Source organism: Dermacentor albipictus, chromosome 4 (genome assembly GCF_038994185.2).
Source record: "Dermacentor albipictus isolate Rhodes 1998 colony chromosome 4, USDA_Dalb.pri_finalv2, whole genome shotgun sequence".
NCBI classification, from domain to species: domain Eukaryota; kingdom Metazoa; phylum Arthropoda; class Arachnida; order Ixodida; family Ixodidae; genus Dermacentor; species Dermacentor albipictus.
The window spans coordinates 124,546,710-124,563,938 of record NC_091824.1 but is presented as its reverse complement, the minus strand read 5'-3'; the positions used below and the strand labels follow the sequence as shown (position 1 = coordinate 124,563,938).

The 17,229-nt window shown below is 47.8% G+C and overlaps 1 protein-coding gene across 1 annotated transcript; it reads left to right on the top strand.

Moving 5' to 3' along the window:
• Positions 1-1,354: 1,354 nt before the first annotated feature.
• Positions 1,355-16,621, top strand: LOC135899510 (peptidase M20 domain-containing protein 2-like). The gene is made up of 6 exons (XM_065428784.2): positions 1,355-1,638; positions 1,716-1,849; positions 2,827-3,009; positions 3,645-3,786; positions 14,889-15,143; positions 16,351-16,621. The coding sequence occupies exons 1-6, from the start codon at positions 1,446-1,448 to the stop codon at positions 16,605-16,607; spliced, it is 1,164 nt and encodes a 387-aa protein (XP_065284856.1). The 5' UTR covers positions 1,355-1,445; the 3' UTR covers positions 16,608-16,621.
• The last annotated feature ends 608 nt before the right edge of the window (positions 16,622-17,229 follow it).

The window sequence follows — 17,229 nt, the reverse complement described above, 5'->3', positions numbered from 1 at the left end:
CTTTTGTACCGCTTTGAAGCGTTGTACTCGTGGCTCAGTGGTAGCGTCTCCGTCCCACACTCCGGAGACCCTGGTTCGATTCCCACCCAGCCCGTCTTGCAAGAGTTGAGCCAAAGCCACTTCTCCTCTGTCGTGACGTCACGGTGTCACGTGATTTCATGGTCACCGCCGCGCCTGAGGAGCTGGGTTGAGCCCTCGTAATATGCTTCGCATAAAAAGGAGAAACCGGAGGGCGCTGTTCACAACAGCAGCAGAAAATCGACCTGTTGGGATTGGCCGAAAGATCCCCAAACACACATAGCGTGTGACCGCTTCTAAATTGGATCCAGAATGCTGATGCTCTTGTGGGTGTTCTTCTGGGGTCGGAGAAGCTACCCCCGCATCACTGTCACGAAAACAGCAGGGAATGCAAACTCCTGCGTCTCACCCCCTGAGTCCGCACAGCTCACTTCCCAGTGCCTTCAGGCAGGGAACGAATATACCAAAGTGGAAGTACCCTTTAAAAAACGTAATAAAGAATTTTTCAAACAAACAAACAAGTTTTAACACTCTAAGCGCGCGCCATGTCATGGAAGGGAAGCGGAAGAATACCAAGCAATTCCCTAAAAACTGTGGCCTTAGTACCATAGCCATGAAACTTTTCTTTCTTAAAATGGTACGATGCTCTGAGCATTCCTGTTGTGATCATTACATTCACTACTTTGTTTCGACTATTCCGGCTATTCGGTCACTCCACCAAGGTTTAAGACATCGATTCATCGTGTCTACAGCTTTTTGGGCAGGTCTGTTTCACGTTTGGAATGTAACGCAGGACAGAGCTCTAGTTCTTTATTGTATAGTAATGAGATGTGAAGGTAAAGTGTGTGTCTGCTTGACGGAGGAGAGAGATAATCATCGGGTAGTTCTAGACGTTCACTTTATACTGCAGTGAACTGAAAGCAATATGAAAAGGTCGCATGATGGTGATGACAATGAACGTGAAAAAGAAAAGTAAGTTGCGAGCATTACAGGCTTTCTTCCAATGCTCACACCACTATCTGTGTCTTGTTTTGCAAGGTCCGCGGAGCTGGCGCTATCGCGCGTACCTATATTTGCGTTTGGCGCCACACGAATGGCGACCCGTTCCTTAGAAATATATTCTATCACGTCACCGTATCCCCGCCTAGAAAGCGGAGAAATCGTTACGTACCTCTTCCTCATTGCGGGTATGTGTCAATGCATGATATCATCATCAGCAGCATCATCATCATCATCATCATCATCATCAACAACAACAACAACAACATCATCATCATCATAATCATCATTATCATCGTCGTCGTCGTCGTCGTCATCATCATCATCGGGATCATAATCATGTCCATGCACGCCGCGAGGCGCCGGGTTAGGTGATACAATCGAAACCATCGAGGCAAGCGTTGAGCTCGCTGCCAAATTGTTTCGACATGTGGCTGCCAGACCCCGTACGCGACGAGCTGCGTCAGCTGAGCGAGGATATATGGTCGTGTCCCGAGCCGTCGGGGGACGAGCAGTTCGCCCAGCAGCGGCTCACTGACATGCTGCGCAGCAGGGACTTCTTCGTCATGCCCGGCTACCTGCTGCCCACCGCCTTCTGTGCCGAGCTGATGTTCACCGAAGGTGCGTGTCCGCGCAGCGCGACGTGTGTGCGCGGATACGGTCTTGATATCCAAATATAAAGCCACTCGTATCCGCAGATTCTGGCCCCACTATATGCCTAGTGTGCGAGTACGATGCAGTACGAGGCCTCGGCCACGCCTGGGGCCACAATCTGGCCAGCACTGCCTCCATGGCGGCGGCACTGGCCGTCCAAATGGAAGCCGCCCAACCGGTACACATTGCATTGGTTGTCGTTGCGCACTCTTCGGCTTCGGAGCTTTTTCTGGAGATAGATCGTGATTCGGAGCTTTTTCTGGAGATCGTGAAGAGACATTATTGGACGTTAAGTGAAGATGTGATCTGCTTTTCCTACGCCCATCAACTCACCTCTGTTTTAGATAAGTAAACCAAAGCCAAAGTTCCCTAGTAAATCGAAAGCATCTGTGGCCAAGAAAGATTCACATAGTGTTAGGTACCAGTGCCAAGTTTGTCAGCGATATCGAAGTGTTAGTTCTTCGCTAGCCATCCACACAAACAAGACAGTGCCGATCAGGAGATAATACCTAAGCGAAGGCAACTAGGGTGCTCTGGCCTACCCGTGTATAGTTCCATACCATATATTCGTATGGTAATGAAAATGCATGCCACCTAGTTAACTTGCACTTGAATACAAACGTATACAAACGTATCTACACTCAAAAGAAAAGTGTATAATAGCTGTGTCTTACCAGTACTCACCTACGGGGCAGAGACCTGGAGGCTTACGAAAAGGGTTCTACTCAAATTGAGGACGACGCAACGAGCTATGGAAAGAAGAATGATAGGTGTAACGTTAAGGGATAAGAAAAGAGCAGATTGGGTGAGGGAACAAACGCGAGTTAATGACATCTTAGTTGAAATCAAGAAAAAGAAATGGGCATGGGCAGGACATGTAATGAGGAGGGAAGATAACCGATGGTCATTAAGGGTTACGGACTGGATTCCAAGGGAAGGGAAGCGTAGCAGGGGACGGCAGAAAGTTAGGTGGGCGGATGAGATTAAGAAATTTGCAGGGACGGCATGGCCACAATTAGTACATGACCGGAGTTGTTGGAGAAATATGGGAGAGGCCTTTGCCCTGCAGTGGGCGTAACCAGGCTGATGATGATGATGATTATGATGATGATGATGATGATGAATACAAACATTAAAACGGCGGCTGCAACGCAGCCTCCAGGTGCCACCCCCTTTCGGGGCCGTCTGCGAGTGCTCGGAACACCATCCGAACTGCACGGCGAGGGAAAAGCCGTGCTTCTGAACAAGAACGCGTTCGCGAATGTCGACGCTGTGCTTGCCACAAGACCCGCATTCGGTCCTGGGATGCTGTATTACGGAACGCCTTGCGCTACTTTTGTGAGTATTGTCGTCTATATCTGTATAAGTTACAGCTTTACGAACAAGATAGAACTGCAAAGGAGAGAGATAGATATGTTCACGGGAAAATAAACACGCAACAGAAGTTCACAGAAAGGTGCAGACTGAGGGGCTCAACCGTGATCGAACAAGATACGTCCTGTCCCAGGCCACAGCCGTTTCAAGAAGCTCTTCGACGGGGTAACAATAAAAGACTAGTTGAAGGCAAGTCCTCTTGTTGACACGTTGGCTCTATCCTGACACATCTCTTGTTCGACCTATCACAGATTTCTAAAACACGGTAGCCGTGACGTTCTCTAGTTCTGCGATCAGTTCCAGCACATATAGCGCGCAAAAGCATAGCCTTTGAGATCTGTTCCTGCTACTCAGAAGAAAGAAAAACTTGGGGGCAGGGAGGAGGAGCCGACACAGTGTGGTGTATTTGGACACCACCTATATTGATTCCTGCTTATAGCTGGCATGATTGTAGCTGTGCGCACCTTATACAGTGTCCCAAAATCGCAAGCAATGTTCTGGTATTGACACTCGAACTGTAGAACAGGCTTACCCCAGATTGGCAGGCACGCAAAAAAATTTAAATAGTAGAAGCACTCGGTGTTACTGGCTTTTCGCAGACCCGCGTCACTTATCACGGTCGCGAGAGCTCCGCGGTGCTGTGTCCCTGGCAGGGCATCAACGCCCAAGACGCCGCAGTGGCTGCCTACCGCAACGTGACCCTCCTGCGCAGGGACCTACCGCCGCATTGGCACGTCGCCGGTGCGTAGCCATCGTCGTCACTTGTACGCGTGACGTAAACAGCTACTTTAAACAGATACCCTGTCGGAGCTGTCACGAAGGCTGGTGTCGTGCGCTGGCGGCGATAACGTCAATAGACTGGAAAGGCAATCTGCAATTTCTTTCTTTCAAACAAGCGTGATACTTTCTCCTCCATCTTATCCAACCTCACCACAAAATTTCGTAACGATACCTAAAAAAAAAGCACGCGAAGCACTGCTAAAATGCGCACGTAAACAAGGGACAATCTGATGTCCATGTATACGAAACGAACGAATCCATGTAACGACATATCCGAAAATGTTGTCGCATCCACCGCTACCTACGCCATTAGAGTTATCGAGTCGGCTCATAGTGTCATAGTGTCATAGCCAGGAATTTCAGCTATGTGATAGCTGAAATTCTCCAACAATCGCCTCAGGCAATATGGCCACATGCACTACAAACGCCCCTGCAACGCGGAACAACGCACAACAAAGAGCCTGACAACGTATCTAATTAACTTATATAAAATTACCTGAAAATTCGCATGTCTAGGTCGGATGTAAAGGCCAGTGATAACAATAGGCTTAATTGGTTGCTTAATTCAATCTGCTTCTAATAATTAGACAAGTTTCCACCACAAAGATCAGCGTCCAACGTGGAAGTCGAGCGTTACTGGGAAAGCGTGATTAGATTTATTATTTCCGCACCATTTCTAAACGTGCGACAGAATCTGCGACAAGCGTAGCGTTTGTGTTTAGAAGTTTTGGTGTCGGCTGTTCACAAATAGAACGTAGTTACTGGTGCAAATGACTGAAGCTGCAGCAGCGCAGTCTACGCGAAACAAAACTACCGAGTCCATTGATGCTTGCAGGTGTTTTCGTGCGCGTGCGCATTTTCCGTTTTTTTGTTCTTGTTTTTATTGCCGTTTCGAAGCTGGCCTGGGTCTACAAGTTGGAATTCACTCTGTGTTGAGGTGCCCCACTCGGTAGCCGAAGTCACATGTTCGGCGTCTGGTTACAGCATCTGTATGTCAAGCGAAGCTGAAATGCAAGGCTTTCACTGTTGAGTTCGAAGAATTCCTCAATATGCAACACTACATGGTCTTCTTGCAAACAGCAAATATCTGGTAGAGAACTATGCCCCCGGCATAAATGCGGAACTTGATAGGGATACGTCGCCCACGTAGGTAGAATATCGGGAAGGTAGAAACGAAGTTAATACAGGTAACTCAGAGAGGGAGCACCATACTTGAAGAAAATTCTTTATCTTTCGTGAGTCCAACCCACTACCACTACTTTTCCGAGACAGTATAGTTCCAATAACAAAGCGATAAGGGCCCTTTCCCTAGAGCGCATTTACACAGGGACAAATTAACGCCGCTACGCATTCATGAAGAAAGATCTTCTATAATGTAATTAGGTTGTCCCTAAGTACCTTTTGCCAGCGCCAGACGTGTCGCTTGGTGCCTAGCTCATGCTACCCTATAAAGTTTTACACATGGTGAAATCGCCGAAGAAGATGGCTACCCAGCCGGTTTTAGTTCAGAAGACTTGCTGCAGCGCGGGAACAGGTCCAGTGCACGCGTATTAATTGTGCGTGCTCTACAACGCTCAAACCGTGGAGGAGAAAAAAAAAAGAAAGCTTCGGGAGGAACATGGCGTCAGGCAGTCAGCCTTCGCAAGACCGATTCCTCAGACGTCTTTCAGTCCTTGCTTTCACTCGCCAAAGGCTCATATCGTGCATTAAATCGCGGGAACAGCATTATGTACGGGTGGGGTTCGTGGTCTATAGGTTTGAATAGCGCTGGCTTTGGTTGGCAGCAGCTGGCGTCCTCTTCGCCAGCTCTTCCCACTCACTTTTGCTCGCCCCATTCAATGCCTTAAGTTTTCGGCCCAGATGCCTGAAAACATCGTCGCCGTTCCAACGGTAACAGTATCCCCGAAGGGCCTTCACGATTAGCAGCGCTTTATAACTTCCGATGGGGGTACCAGACAAACAGACGAAGAACCCAGCGCAGCCCCACTGGCTGGCTTAAAACGACCGCTCGCTGTCCCATGCTTGGGTGCTTTCTCCATGATTTGTCCTTTTTTTTTATGACTAGGTTTCAATATTGCCAGGTGATGCTCCCGGCTAGCTTTTTCTTTCCTGAATGGCTCAGACCCGTTCCATAAACTGTGTGTCCCAGCTAACGTTAACGAAGCCGTTCAACGGAAAAAAAAACTCAGTGCCCTTCCACTCTTTGAAGAAGGATGACAAGTGAATCTGTATATGTGGGCCCTTTAATGGCAAACTGCACCTCCGCTGATGGTTGGCCCGGCATCGCACTATCTTCGGGATCGGCCCGCGTATGGGGAGTGCTTACCGCCTGCTTCACCTCCGCCGCAGGTCGGCCCGGCATCGCACTATCTTTGGGATCGGCTCGCGAAGCAGGTGTGTTTAACGCCTGCTTCACTGCAGCCGTGGGTCAGCCTGGTATTGCCCCATCTCCGGAATTTTTTTCTACATAAGGACATGATGGGAAAGTAGCTTCTAACAGCTTCGCTGTGAAAAAAGATTTTAAATAACGCGGTGCAATATACAATTATAGAACCTAAGGCTTTCGGTCGTCAGTGGTCTCATGACAAAACCCTCTAGGCCTTAATGCCGTATCTTGTACCGTAGCTTTGCACTGTGTCGTATCTTGCACCGTATTTTGCACTGTCCTAGTTCACGTAATCGTATGCATTGTGCTTTTCTGAACAGCATACTGCACCCGCACGAGGCGCATTTCGCCATCGCCGAAGTATCTAGGCTGCTTGCACGTGAGCTTTAAGTCTGTCGGCAGGATCAAAAAGTCCCGCAAACTCTCAGCGAAGAGTTGATACAGGCTCCGACGCAGTGGGCGGTACCGCCTGAGCTTGGAAGTTTGCTGCATATTCATGAACCGCAAATATACGCAAGGGGGCCATGAAGTAGTTGCAGTAAAATTGAATATCTTACAAAAACATACAAACTGAATGCAGTGAGAGTGAAGGCGGGAAGGAAATAAAATCATGGCGAGCTAGAGTCGAACATCTTCGTCACGAACAGAAGCATATCCCGTTGAAGATTTTATCGAAATGACGGATACGCCTTTGTGGACATTAATAATGCATGAACGAATCTGATGTGTCTTGAGAACTACGCCCACAGAGGTGGCACCGTGGATATTCTGTTCTGTTGATAAGCACTACGTCGAGGGTTTGATTTCTCTCCGCTGAATTTAAACGAACGTGATATGCAAAAAGGCTCGTGTACTTTGGTTAGGCGCACGTAAAAAAAAATGACATCTCAAATGGCCAAAACGTAATCATGAGCCGTGTATTGTGGTGCCGCCTCATAACCCACTGCACCGTCTATGAACTTCAAGCTCCACAATCTTGCTTAGCAACTGTGATGTGAGATAATATATAACTGAGAGGCTCGAATGATATTCTGCTGCAGTAAGTATGCTAACTGAATTGATGTGTTCCACATTATACACACTTGTGAATCATTAAAGCTTCGGGGTACAAGAGATCATTCTGCATCAGAAATTTCGTGCTGTTGTATGACTGTTTTCTAATGCGCGTACTAACTGCAGGATTTTAATTATCTATCTCCTTCCGGTAAGCAAACATAACGATTTCGTCGTTGTCAAGATCAAAAATGTGGAGCGAGTCGAGTAGAAGGTACGAGAGAGCCTATTACGAGTAAAACGGATTACTTGAATACAAATTTACTGCAAATTAAAAAATCCGAGTGATTAAAAAAATAATCGAGGCATTTTACGTGCTAAAAGCCCGATCTGATTACGAAGCACGCCATAGTTGCATGGGGCTACGAGTTTTATTTATGACCACCTGAGGCTCTTAACGCTACTACACGACTGTTTTTTACATTCCGCCCCCATCGGAATGCGGCTGCCGCAGCCCCGCATCTTACCCGCGACTTTGAACACAGCAGCGCTTCACCACAGCCACTGGACTACCTCGGCGGGTATGTCAGAGTGACGTCATAATGCCACATACACATTGTTGAGGTGTATTAGACTCTGTGAATGAATGGAAATTAAGTTGGTGTCTTGAGTTTACAGTAGTTCTCATGCGGTTATAGGTTTTTTTTGCAATTTCGTGCGGTTGTACGCGATCTTTCTTGTAGCCTCAGCAACTTCAAGATTAAATTTCAGAAGTCTGTACAGCCCGTCGCTCAAGTAGAGACGACACTCACACTAACTATCGGATACACGAGACGCGATAATGAAGTGCGATAATATCTTTTCGAGAAGTGCAGGCATTCAAAACAACAACAACAACAACAGCAACAATAACAACAACAACAAAGAGGACGACTCGAACTGTGCTCTAAAAGGACAGCCACAGCTCATCTTACCGAGTTACGTAGTAGTGTAACTGAATTGCCGGTTCGATTTCATGTTGCGCCGGCCTCACGTGATGCGGGTGGAAAGCAAGAACATCCTTCTGCTGAAGTGCCACTGCATTTTGAGCAAGCGCACGAGGTCAAAATAATGCACGGGCCTGCATAAGGTGTTTCGCATGTAGTTTCGGCATTTACAGTTCCAGAAAACAATATTGCTACATGTGATGAACATTAATCCCCATCACAATACCTTTGTGTTCAGTGACCTGGAGAAACAAAAGCTGTCAGCGCAGAAGACAAATGTACTTTATGCTCAACTCATACAACAAAGAAGGGTGCGCGAAAAGTCAGGAGGACCCTGAGAAAGGAAATTAGAATACAAATACTATGAAAATAATAAGCGATACCAAGAAGCGAATAGAAGAAAAATAAAAAATATGTTCCCCAGCATAGCAAAATTTAAAGTAACGCGCTCAGCAATGAAATGCAAATGCATTGTGCACAGGGGAAAACTTCAACTTCTTTAGAACGCATAGCGCTAGATTGCTTGGTATGCTTTTTTTTTTAAGTGCGCCCATATGGTCGGCCTTTATTTTTACTCGTCCTCGCAATGCCATATGTCCGCATTTTTTTTTTTTTTGCTAATACATCTTACTCAGTGATCTTCATCTTATTTTGCCTTTGCTAATACACGTGTATGAATAACAAATTAATGTGTTGGACACATCAGGTTCAGATGAGAGTGCGCATCTCGCTGTGCCCTCTTCGTCGTCTTTAGTCTTCAGCGATCTTTCACTGCGCATAATTTGGAAGCTGTCAGTGCAAGCTGAACACGTATACACAACGGGACGTGCAACGGACATTGTGGATAAGGAAAGGACAAACCGGGATGAAAGGCTTCTTACCTTTCATGAGACCTTCCGACCAGAAATGCAGCCAGAAAAAAGTGGCTTTCCAAAGGCGTTTTGGATTTCCTCCAAATGTACTTGACGAAAATGAATGAACGAATCTAAATTATTAAGGCGAAAGCCTTAAAGGAACTGGCAACCGATGTTTAAGGACCTCGTTTTTATGGCACGACGCAAAGCTCACACTCGGTAGTGTTTACATCAACAGCGGTTACTTCCAAAAGCGCGCGGATATTTAATAAGCAGAATTTTTCGATTTGAGCAGCCTCTAAAAAAAAGTAAGAATCCCTCCTGCAGCAAAGTTCTGAAGTGAGAGAGATGTCTATAGCCCACCTCGCGAATTGTGAAAGCCGCCCATCGTTCTGCTTTCACAGAAGTGAGTGTAACTGGGGTGAACCACCTACCTTCTGACTTTTTCAGCCCCTTTGGAAAATGACATGCTGGTGCAGTAAGTTCGCGTTTTTGTACAGACATTTCTTAAATTTGTACCACGTTTTTCCCCAAGTACTTGCCTACGCCATGGCTGGCTGGGCCCGTCGTCGTTGTTCTGTCGACAGACGAGCCAAGCCAACTGACCGAAATTAAAGGCGAAGGCAGCACCACTTTTCTGCTGACTACAAACGAAGCCTTATCTGCACATGTAGGTCAGGAAAAATTTATAGTAATAAAAAGTGTACTGCATTTCGCTACTCATAAAAAAGACCCGCAACCGCGTACACTAGTAGAATGTCACGTGATAGGCATCTTGTGCATCGTCATGTTTCTGTCACGTGGGGTGGCAGAAGTCATTTCTCGCGACTTTTAGTGAAGAGTTAAATATATAGATCCACGTTTAATGAGAAAAACATGCATGGTTTTAGCCACTACAATTGAGAATCATTGCGTCAGCGGGGTTATGTCGATTCATGTACTGCGCGGTTGTCTGTCCCTTTAAGTGGCTGATACCAACGATGGCCCTGAAAAAAAGAAAAGACTCGTCGTCCGGTACAATGGTACAAAAACTATCATCATCAGTAATGGCTCATAAACCCCGCAGCAAGCAAAAAAATGCGATAGCTACAAGCAATCAGCCAAGTGAAGCGTAGAGTACATGCAGTCATTGTAACGACGCATACAACGTTCAGAAACGCGGCGTCTAGTCAAGTGGTAGAAAAAAAGAACGTGACCTTCTCAGTGGCTCAAGCCCCTCTAAGCAAGCACAAAAATGCAATGGCTCACACCCCCGTAAGGCTGTGGCTACAAGCTTTCGGCAAAGTGAAATGAAAACTGCATAGATTCATTGAAATCACCGATACAACAAATACAACAGCATATGTTTCAATCCTTTGCTCAGAGGATTCAACGTAAAGTCGAAAAGAAACATCACTGGCGCGATTCTGACCCCGCTATACGACCGCGCGAAGCCGCAGCTAAGCGTGGAAAACGAGCCAAAGAAGCCAGGATGCGAAAGCAGCAACGCGATGATGCGAGAGGGAGCATTACCAAGTGTGGCAGCAGGGTTTCGCCTTCACGTGTTCCAGGAGTGTAACATGCTGCCGAACTTTTTATTCCTATTATAATGATTACAATGCATCTGACAGGACTAACAAATGTATGTATTTTGAAGAGCTTTATGTTACAGCCTAGAATTTTCGCTTATCCCTCATCTGCGTATAGTTATTGGTTATTATTCTTGTTTTTTTCAATATCCCTGTCAAACCTTCCACTGGTCGCTAACAAAACAGAAGTGCGAAAATATGTACGTTTTTCCCGTACTGAGGAAGGGAGAGCTAGTCAAGTAAACTCGGGCTTCTTTTTTTCTCTCTCTCTCTCCCATCACTGTCTGGATCGAAATAAAGTCTTCTTATTATCATAAATATGGACAAGCATGCCTGTTTACCACCAACTAGGCAAACGTAGAGTTGTTCCGTGCAAGAACAGAAGCAGTGCAGATGAATTTCAATGCTGCGAGACTAAGATTAAGATTGTCGCTTTCCTGTCTGGCCATAATTCTAGCCCTATTCTGGGCATTCTTGGTGGGCTCAAGGCTCCTCTTACCGTACATACTTGGTGCATTGCACCAGACGCGGTCACCAGACTTCGAGCGCTAGTGTGCGAGTGGTACCCTCCTTCCAGCAACCGGAGCGCCTATTGGATGGTTACGGTGACTGTAATGTGTTCTTAGAAGATGGGGAAGCTGGGCACTCCCACAAGGTGCGTGTATTTATGGGTAGTACTCAAACTATCAACAAGTCTTAAGCTTCTGGGTATCTGTCAATATAACTTATATCGTGCGGTGGAAGTAAAGCGCATCACGCACACGATGGATTCCAAGGTGTCCATGATCGCGGGAAAATCTAACAGCGCACCAGTTCTCCTGTGCAGGCGTCCTGGCACCTCCTCTGGCTGGTTCAAGGCAATTACAACCCTAGAATAGAATAACACGCAATGCAAAGCAATGCTATATTGATATTTTGAATTATCACAGTGCCGCATCTGTACCCGTCTCGGCACGCAATTATGCCGGGTTCCTTTGTTAACTTGGACCAAGATTTTTTTTAAATACCCAAGAGCTCTAGATCAATCGTACCGACTGCATAGTAGCCCTTGTCGTGTGTACTTACAGCCAGTATCTTTTTTTCGTCAGGCAGTGCTAATTCATTAATTGATTTTATTTATGATCGTTTTAATTATTGCTTGAATTGCAGATATATTGATTAAAATGTTGTTGGCCACCTAAGATAACCTCTGAACCAAGCATTTGTTTCGGGCTCAGCTTTCCCGTTCCGGTTTTTCCGACAAAAAAATGATAGCGCACGAAACACCCAAAATACGTGATGCAAAAAAGGGCAAGGCCTGCAAACACGGGCACAAAAGAAGTGGACAACACGAACGCCGACTATCAACTGAAGGAAGCACTGAGGCGAAAACAGAAATAAGACACAAAACTCATCTGCACATGCTCTGGAATGGTAGCACCATGTGTCACTCTGGTACACGTGCCAGTCTACGTGAGAGATAGCTGTTAAGGCAATAGATCTCTTCCTTATGTAAGGTAATTGAAGGCTGACTCACGCACCTTACATAAGGAAGAGATCGATTGCTTTACCAGTTATTCCTCACGGGGATTTCGAAGCCGGGAAACCGTGACGGCGTACTTTGGACTGTAATTTTGCCTTGGTGTATAATATTCTACACCGTGAATTTTTCTGCACTCGTCTTTTTACATAGATAGGCGCGCCCGGAACGTATGTTCCTGTTGTTCCCTTTAGCTATAAAAACAACCCTTGTGCAGGCTATGTCCATTTAATGAGATTTGGCGGATCTGTACGGCCAGCATATGCTGTTGTCGATTACGTAAATCATTTTGCTTGACGTGTCAGTGTGTATATATTAACGGGAGATCTCAACCGTACCACGCTAGTGACCTGCTCTTCAAGAAGGCAGGCATGCTTTTCACGAATGATCAGAAGGCTGAAGTGATCTTGCCTCTGGAGGCGAAGCATGGCTACAAGAGGAAGGCAGCCAAGCTATTCCGGATATGGCATTGTGGAGGACGCCCTAGTCCGTCAACAGCATTTAGAACGTGTGAAGTCCTTTCCGAGGCCGGTAGCTTCACAAGAAAGCGACACAGGACTGCGACGGTAGTTCAAGAAGAGGAAACTGATGTTTTAGCATTCTTTGCTGCTAACCTTCACGGTAGCGTTCGCGACGCCAGTGTGGAGGCCAGAACCTCAAAGTCATCTGCGTAGAGGGTCTTAAAAGGTTATATGCACCCGTACCATGTCCATTTTCATCAAAAACCTGAAGACCGAGATTTTGGAAACAGACTTTACCAATTGAATTTTCACGATATGTGATGAAGAACAGGACTTTCTCACTCGCATGCTTTGGACTGATGAAGCTAATTTCTCCCGAAACGCACAAGTTCATCTTCACAACGCGCGCGACTAGCTGGCACAAACACGACACCAATACCAGTGGTCGTTTTATGTGTAGTGCGGTATTTTTGATGGCAAAATCATCGGACCCATATTTTCTGACAACACACTAAACGGCGCAACGCTATGTCAACGACATGCTCGAGGACCCCGTGAACGGTGCCTGTTGCGACGTTACACTTCAGAACATCTGGTTTCAACACGATGGTGCTCCTGCGCACAGCAGTAGTCAGTCTCGAGCATGGCTCGACAAGCTTCATCCTGGACAGTACATTGGCCGGCACGGACCTGTACCCTGGCCTGCAAGATCACCGGACTTGACATAGCTGTACTTCTTCTTGTGGGGCTACGTGAAGGATCGCGTGTATAGCAGCGAAACTACCACACCGGAGGCCCTAGAGGCAAGAATAAGCAGAGCCTGCCACGAGATTCCAACTTCGTTGGTCAAAGCTGACAAGTACAAGCGTTGGAAAGAAGCAAGTACTGTATTACTTCAGACGGGTGACCTGTTTGAGCACGTGCTATAGGTGGCAGTGGGAAATAACCGCTCAAAAGTGGTGAATAACGTGACTGTTTAACGCACCTTCATGATGTCATCCTATCGTTACATACAAAAAGCTTGCAACAAAGATAGAAATAGGGAAAAACTGCTTCGTTTTGCCTCTTTTCCGGAGTTCAATAGACAGAAAGGGTAAATGGCTAAACCAGTTGCACGTTTGTATGTTGCTTTGTGGGCAGCTGAAACGCCTTACGTGCTCTTGGTTTATTGTTTATTTAAATAAACTCCTCAGTAGCTCTCTTCTCTTCTTCCGAGAGCTGCCTTTCTTTTTCGTGCTATTTTGCGCACAGTTTTACAGCACAGCTGTTAGAACCTCACTGGGTTTCTCTTGACGTCCGCACCTTCGCCGAGCTGGGGGAGAGAAAGCTCAGATAAAGTGAAAGCCGAGAATAAAAATAGCATCGCGTAGCATAGCGACGCGGCGCTGGTGGGTGGAGCCTAGCGGGGGAGAAGGAGTGGCGCGGCGGGGACACAGGTTGTGTGACGTCGTTGCTCTCCGATAAAAACTCGCTCGCTCGCTTCGGCGGCCCTCTTTCTCACAGTGGAAAAAATTGGCACTACTTTACTGGCCTTCCCCCGGCTCAGCTGGTCGCTGGTGTTTGCGATAGCAGAGCTACGCATATTTTTTAGGAGTACTTGAATTTCTTTTGCAGCTTTGTTTCATGATACGCGAAGGTTAAAGCTATCCCGAGTGCCTCATGATCGAGCACAACATTCTTGCGTCCGCAGATGCTGACTCTTATCGCACCACACTAGTTTGGTCGCGAAACCTCTCGAGCCATCCCACATGACGAAGCCTTGTACAATGCGGCAAAAGAAGAATGGAGCCCAATATCTTTCAATGGTTGCTTGGAGCTGCTTGGGTAGGGGCGCGCGAGCGCGCATCTATTTCATATTTCGCGTATTTCGCGGGCTTTTGTTCTTTTTTGGAAAAAACAACCAGGCACACTTCAGCACGATATAACTGCTTGAATCGGAGGTTATTTAAGGTGCCCTACAACTTTATGATTTACACGTTTGCGATTCAGGCCATAATTAAATAGTTCACTAATTGAAAGCAATTAAATAATACTTCGTGTTGAAGAAATACTGGCTGTAACTACACAACAGTGCCACTACTATTCAGTCGGTACGATTTCTCTAGAGCACTTGGTTTTTTGGGGGGGTTCTTTAATCTTGGTCCAAGTTATCTAGGACACCCGGTATACAGCCATTACAAGAGAAGAAGCCTCACTGATACGGAAAGCCGTGGTCAGGTCAAGCACTCCAGCCTGGTCTACATAACTGTCTAATTTGTACATGGCTGTTCTTAGACGAAACCACGTGTTCGTGCAGGCGTGCTACGGCCATCGGAGTCACAGTCACCACTCCGCGTGCCGGAGCGTTGTCAGCTTGAGCTGTTCGCCTGCACGCCTACCGGCCCCGACCTGCTGGAGCTGCAGAAGCGATTGCGCTCAGCCTGCATGGGCCCGTGCCACTCCACGGGCTGCATGGTTTCCTTTGATTACCAGCGACCCTACGTTGACATGATGGCCAACGAGGCGCTGGGGCAACTTTTCCTCGAACAGGCACAGCACACGGGTGTCTCCGGTAAGTGAAGTGTCTGGAGTAGATTACAAAAGTCAACTAGTTGATTATTGGTCATTACGATAAAAAAATTTTAATGAAACACCGTGAAAACGGAAACAAGAATGGAAACGTAGACACAACGCTCACTACTAAAAAAACGTTATCCTAAAAAACAACTTGTAAAGCAAAGGGACGCAAAATTCCTTTGTCATACGGCGCAAGTCAAGGCTAGCTCATGCACTCGGACCTTTCTGGAGAATAACTACCCGGAGATGTGAATTTCGTCACTACAGTGAACTCTGGGTGTCCTGGTGCTTGTTTGGAGTAGTACCTGCACTTCTCCATGAGGAAAGCAAAAGCTAGACAAAGACAATTGTAAACAAAAGCACAGTGTGTGTGTGTGTGTGTGTGTGTGTGTGTGTGTGCGTGTGTGTGTGTGTGTCAGCGCGTGTGCGTGCGTGCGTGTGCGTGCGTGCGTGTGCGTGTGTGTGTGTGTGTGTGTGTGCGTGTGTGTGCGTGTGTGCGTGCGTGCCTGTGTGTGTGTGTGCGTGTGTTTTAACACACACACCCAACCCGCACATAAATAGGCGGTGATCAACCTATTGTTACGTTTCGCCTACGACGCGCGGTATAGCCGGCGCGGATGCAACGGACGCCGAGGCTTCATTCAAAGCGGCGGACATTTTAGCCCGTTCAGCGCTGCCGTAACGCTTCGTGCCAAGCGCGTCCAGGCATGTTTCAATGCCACGTGTCTTAGTGCGTGTGTGAGTGTGTGTGCGTGCGTGTTGGTGCCCACGCTTGTCAAAGCGCGGCAGCCGGGTAGAGGAGCTCCCCAACTGCGAAGCGAGGAGGTCTGACCGGCGCCGGCCCGGCGGATGCGTCACTTCTTGTCTCAACGTGTCTCTCAACGTGTCCGTGCCCCGCCGTCACGGGCACCTCTCGCAAGCCGTTCCTTCTTGCTCTCGACTCCGAGAGTATAAAAGCAGCTGCCCCGGAGAGAGGCTCCGATTTCTTCCGTCGAGTAACGTGCTCTCCCGTCTCTCCACTTCGGTCGACCTGACCGGCCGCTATTTTGCAATGCTAGAATAAACAAGTTGTTCTGTTAGCAGTCCACTCATCCTTTGCCAGCACCTTCGGATGCTTCCAGTTGTGCCCCAGGCCGCCAGGCCAACGCTACCCTTGGGGCTTGCGACCCAGATGCAACACTATGCGTTCCTTCCATTTACAGCGCGGCTCTTCGGCGGCGCCAGCGCCCAGCCTCAGCAGCAGCAGCAGCAGTGCCTTCTGCCGTCGGGCCTGGGCGCCGTCTCGCACTCGGTGCCCACCCTGTGCCCACTTTTCTCGCTGGACGCGGAGCCACCCCTCATGGGAGCTGCGGCCTGCTGCACGGACGACGCGTTCGACCGCTGCCTGCAGGCTGGACGATGCCTGGCCCTCACGACGTTTGCGCTGCTCAGGGACCCCGCGCTGGTGCGGGGTCCCTGAGCAGTGTCCTGAAGGTCAGTGTCCTGACCTTCAGAAAAGGTCAGTGTCCTGAAGGAGGACATCGCGTTTCACAGCGCAGCTCAGTCGTTCCTTCGGCGAGCGTCGGCGTCACGCAGCGTAACCAAGCCAACGAGCAGAGCGAAAGATGAAAGCGAACGCAGAGCGCCGCGGGAGATGAAAGACGCGATGAGTAAAGAGGGGGAGGAGAATGCAGTGATACCATGACGCCGAAAGCAGAGGAGGAGGAAAAGGCGAAAGGGTGAGAAGGAAAGCGTAGTGCAGTGACGATGGCTAAGAATTGGCGCCAGTGTAGCGCACGTTGTTTGGGAGGTCCGTCGGCGGCGGCTGCTGTGAATCGCGCCCACACTTCACCCACGTGCTCGCTCTCGCTATCTCCAGATTAGCGAAGCAGTCGCGCCACACTTCGCTCTGTGTGCAACGTGCCGTACGAGACAAACTGTTACGCGCCACCCAATATGTGGCGAAATGAAGACCCGTATAAAGCTGCGCTAAAATTTCGGATGAGATAATATCGTAACCGTCGGTAAATGTCAATGTGTCCCTTTCATATTCTCGCATATGCGTGAGATCCATATATATATATATATATATATATATATAT

Excerpts from the sequence above, each read along its gene's own strand:
- LOC135899510 (XM_065428784.2), top strand. The coding sequence starts at position 1,446 with ATGTGGCTGCCAGACCCCGTACGCGACGAGCTGCGTCAGCTGAGCGAG. Across the intron at positions 1,850-2,826 it reads AAATGGAAGCCGCCCAACCG|CCTCCAGGTGCCACCCCCTT; the intron begins GTACACATTGCA and ends GCTGCAACGCAG. Across the intron at positions 3,010-3,644 it reads GAACGCCTTGCGCTACTTTT|ACCCGCGTCACTTATCACGG; the intron begins GTGAGTATTGTC and ends GGCTTTTCGCAG.